We start from the raw sequence: 4,322 nt of genomic DNA, 5'->3' as shown, positions 1-4,322 counted from the left end.
AGAACTCCCAGTCCTACCAACTGCAGCAACCACTGTGGCCTCGGAGCCAAGCATGGCTCAATGGGGCTCCCTCTGGCAGCCATTCCCCAAATGAAGGAGTAGAGGGACCTCCACGTCCCACAGGGACCTGCCCTGTGTTTATACCTGCTACAGACAACGTGGAATTTGCTCCTGACACTGCCACAGCCCTTCCTCACACCATCACCAACCACTCCATGTGGGAACTCCCATGACCACACACAACCCTGGCAGGAGTGGGGTGAGGCAGGACCACACCATGGCCCAGGCTTCCATGGGACCCTCACTCACCTTTCCCTCCATGGATGGCCACAGCTTCCACACCCTTGAGCAGCAGGTACTCATGGATTGCATCGACATCTGCCTTCTTCTCTGCGAAGATCAGCACCTGCAGCAGCACAGACAAGATGGAAGAGCTGCCTTCCTGCAGGCTGGCACTGCTGGCACCAGCACGGCCCTCCAGGAAACCCATTCCTTCTTGATGAGCAGAGCACACAGCAGGGCTGGGCCCAGGACCTGCTCATATGTGGAGCACAGCTCACTTTCATGCCCCTCCCATACACAGGGTCCCCTCTGCCAGCTCCACCAGTGCCCTGGGGCTGTGGTGTGCCCACCTACCCCCACATGTTGCCAGAGCATGCTACTCACAGGTGGAGGGGTCTTCTGCAGGCACTCCAGCAGGTACACCATCTTGGCCTCCTCTTTCACATACTCCACCTCCTAGGAGCAAGCACAGGGATGAGGCAGGCAGCAGAGGAACTGCTGGTATTCCTCATCTGGCTGGGAAGGAGGGCCATAAACCCCAGCTCTCTGGCAGAGGGGGGCACTAAGCATCCTTATAAACAGTGCTGACCTCCCACACAAGCATGGGGTAGCACCCAAACACCTCACCTGCACAACATCCAGGCTCGCAGCACCTGCTCGCCCAACGTTAATGGTGATAGGCTTCACCAGGGCACTCTTGGCAAAGTTCTGGATCTTCTTGGGCATTGTGGCACTGAAGAGGAGGGTTTGCCGCTGACCCTGAGCAGGGAACACAGTGAGGGCAAGGATTTAGCACTCATCTAACCAGGCAGAAGCAGGAATTGAGCTTTGGGGTGCTCCTATTGAGGCAGTTCAGTACCTTGAAGTAGGAGAAGATGGTACGGATGTCCCCCTCGAAGCCCATATCAATCATCCTGTCAGCCTCATCCAAGGCTAAGTACCTGCAGATGTCCAGGCTCACCATCTTCTTCTGCAGCAGGTCCATCAGGCGCCCTGGGGTTGCCACCATCATGTGTACCCCACTGTGGGATGAGAGAAGGCCACAGTCAGGCCTTCAGAATTCCTGCCCCATACAGCACACAGAGGAAAGGCAACACCTCCCTGGCACATCACAGAGCCAATCAGATTGGAAAAGATCTTTGAGATCAAGTCCAATCTATGACCTACCACCATGTCAACTAGAACATACTATCAAGTGTCATGTGCAGCCTTTCCTTAAACACCTTCAACCTTTAACACCAACCCTTAATCCCCTGCCAGAAAACAGAACCCACAACCTCTCACAAATGAGAGACTGGAAGTGGCACTCAGTGCCATGGTCTAGTTGACACATTGGTGTTGGGTCATAGGTTTGACCTGACGACCTCAAAGGCCTTTTCCAATCTGATCGATTCTGTGAACCTCCAAGAAAGTCTTACTGTTTGATGGTCTCCATCTGCTCCTTGACAGACATTCCCCCGATGCAGAGGGCACAGCGCAGCGGGGGCAGCCCATCCTCCTGCAGCAGGCGGCAGTAGTACTCCAGGATGCCGTGGGTCTGCCGGGCCAGCTCCCTCTACGGACACAGAACCGACTCGTTCCTACAGCTCCCTGCAGGCAGGATCTGGGATTGCCACCGCATGTCAACCACAGCTTCCTGCAAGCACTCACCGAGGGACAGATGATGAGTCCATAGGGTCCCTCTCGCTTGGAGAACGGCAGCCGCTTCTCCTGCTCCAGGCAGAACATGATCACAGGGAGGGTGAACACCAAGGTCTTCCCAGAGCCAGTGAATGCAATGCCAATCATGTCTCTTCCTGAGAGGCTGGCAAGGAAACAGGATGTTTGAGAGTTAAACAGCTCAAACCTGCAGGGCTGAGCAAGGTGACAGGGAACAGACCTCAGTTCCCACTGCTGGGTGGGCAGCAAGGAGCAACTGCTCCACACTCCTGGGCAGGGATAGAGCACTCACATCGTGGGGATGCCTTGGATCTGGATAGGTGTTGGCTGCTGGATTCCTTTTTTCTTCAGGCCCCTCAGGATAGCTGTCAGAGAACAAAAGACAGGCATGTTCATGACCTGAACTCTTTGCCCTCTCCCACCCACATCCAGCAATGACAAACACCCCTCAGACCAACACAGCACAGCGGGGAATTTAAGCTGTGACTCCATTAACACTAAAAATCCCAGAGAAAAGCTGCCTCCCACCCTTCCAGGCTCCTCTCCCAACCCACCTGCTGGGAACTTCATCTCCTTGAAGCTCTTGATGGGGGGTGGGATGCCCTCCCCCTCCACCAGGATGTGGTATTTCTTGCGCACACGGTCGTGTCGAGCCTCCGACATGCCCAGGATGTACCGAGGAGCTCTCCAGCTGCACAGGTAACAGGGACAGGTCATGGTGCAGAGTGAGGCTGGGGCTCCAGAGTCAGCAACCCCCATGGAGTAATCCAGAGGAGTTCCCTGCTGGGCTCCAATATCCCCCCAGGGAAAACAGGTAACGCCAAGAGGCTTCGGGGTGTGATGGCAGGAGCAGATTTGAGCCAGTTCTGTGTGTTAGGACCCAAGGGAATGGCCTGAAGTTGTGTCAGGGGAGGTTTAGGCTGGATATTAGGAAAAGATTCTTCTCCCAGAGGGTGTATAGGCTCTGTAACAGCTCCCCAGGGCAGTGGACACAGTCCCAAGCCTGACAGAACTCAAAGGAGCATTTGCCCAATGCTCCCAGGCACAGGATGGGATTGTTGGGGTGTCCTGGGCAGAGCAGGAGTTGGACTGACGATCCTTGTGGGTCCCTTCCAACTCAGGATATTCTGTGATTAAACACTTCCTCAAAGTCTCAGCGAAACACGCAAAGCTAACAGCTGGGAACAGCCTATGGATAGTGGATGGAACATGCCAAAACCTTTTGGATACACCTGGATCATCTCTCTGACATTAGCTCAGAATCACTGAGGTCCGAAAAGACCTCTGAGATCACCAAGTCCAACCCTTACTGATCACCAACTTGTCAATGCTGCCTCAAGCAGTGCTGGCTCTGAGAGCTCTCCCAGTCTCCTCCTCTGGCTTAGTGACCTCCCAGAACTGAAGATCCAACCTCAGGCCTTCAAGTTTTAAGACAAATGTGCTTTATCAAGCCTTGCCGTACATAAAACAACATCCAAGGGGACTCAACAGCATTTGATCTTGCAGACCATGGCACAAAGTCAGTCACTGGGGCAAGAGGAAAGCCTGTGGTGGCAGAGCAGTGCTGCTCCTGCCAGGCTGTGTGGCTTCTGGTTCTCTTCAGCCACAAGAAAGTGATGGTTTTGGAAAGGACACCTCTGTGCTGTGCTGTGAAACTTACCTGGTTTTAATTGGGTCATCATAGGTGATGCCCTTGGCCATCTCCTTCACTGACATCAAAGCTGTAGGGACAGAGAGGATGAGTCAGTGCAAACGGCTCAGATCCACGTCCACATTAACCTCACAGAGGGCAAACAGCTTGGGTGATCATGTCTGGAGACAGAGGTGGGGAAGCCGCAGCCCTTCTGGGGACAGGAACACCAAGTACTGCCATGCCCAGAACCTGTCACAGCCATGTCTCTAACCCAGGCAGTGCCACCCGAGGGCTCCTGCTGTGACCTCCTGTCCCATCTCCAGGGCAGGTAACACCCTTCCTGTGCCCTGTCAGGAGCTCTCACACTCACCTCGGCCCTCTGCCACACTCTCAAGGATCTTTTCTTCCTCCTTCAACTGCTTCTCCTTGGCTGACTCCTTCCGAGCTGGGGAGAGTCAGGACACAGTGAGAGGGTTCACTGCTCCCTGGAAGCCACCCAGAACCCCGTGTCAGCCTCTTCCCTACCCTCCGCCTTCTCCTTGAGGTGCTGGTGCTGGTCCAGGAGGCTGATGTTAGACTGAGGCCCCAGTGGGATGTCATCCTCGTCGCCTTTTTTTTCTGTCCCGCTGCTCCTCCTCCGACACCCCCTTCCGCCGCATCTGCAGCAGCTTCTGCAACTGGAAGAAAGCGGGGTGACCCTCAGTGAGCGCCCGCGCTCCGGCACAGAGCCGTCCCCGCGCAGCGCCGG

At 55.2% G+C, this 4,322-nt stretch overlaps 1 protein-coding gene across 1 annotated transcript in view; it reads right to left on the bottom strand.

Moving 5' to 3' along the window:
* The window catches only part of DDX41 (DEAD (Asp-Glu-Ala-Asp) box polypeptide 41), a 5,190-nt gene extending 945 nt beyond the window's left edge, over nucleotides 1-4,245 (bottom strand). The window contains 12 exon segments of the mRNA XM_009081102.1: nucleotides 275-406; nucleotides 667-738; nucleotides 910-1,041; nucleotides 1,142-1,304; nucleotides 1,701-1,837; nucleotides 1,933-2,086; nucleotides 2,234-2,306; nucleotides 2,496-2,632; nucleotides 3,602-3,662; nucleotides 3,945-4,019; nucleotides 4,100-4,194; nucleotides 4,196-4,245. Coding sequence (XP_009079350.1) covers nucleotides 275-406; nucleotides 667-738; nucleotides 910-1,041; nucleotides 1,142-1,304; nucleotides 1,701-1,837; nucleotides 1,933-2,086; nucleotides 2,234-2,306; nucleotides 2,496-2,632; nucleotides 3,602-3,662; nucleotides 3,945-4,019; nucleotides 4,100-4,194; nucleotides 4,196-4,233 — 1,269 coding nt within the window. The 5' untranslated portion in view covers nucleotides 4,234-4,245.
* Between the last annotated feature and the right edge of the window lie 77 nt (nucleotides 4,246-4,322).

The sequence above is a fragment of the Acanthisitta chloris genome, unplaced genomic scaffold (assembly GCF_000695815.1).
Source record: "Acanthisitta chloris isolate BGI_N310 unplaced genomic scaffold, ASM69581v1 scaffold8878, whole genome shotgun sequence".
NCBI lineage: Eukaryota > Metazoa > Chordata > Aves > Passeriformes > Acanthisittidae > Acanthisitta > Acanthisitta chloris.
Note: the sequence above shows the minus strand (reverse complement) of the source record. Positions and strands in the feature narration are given on the sequence as shown.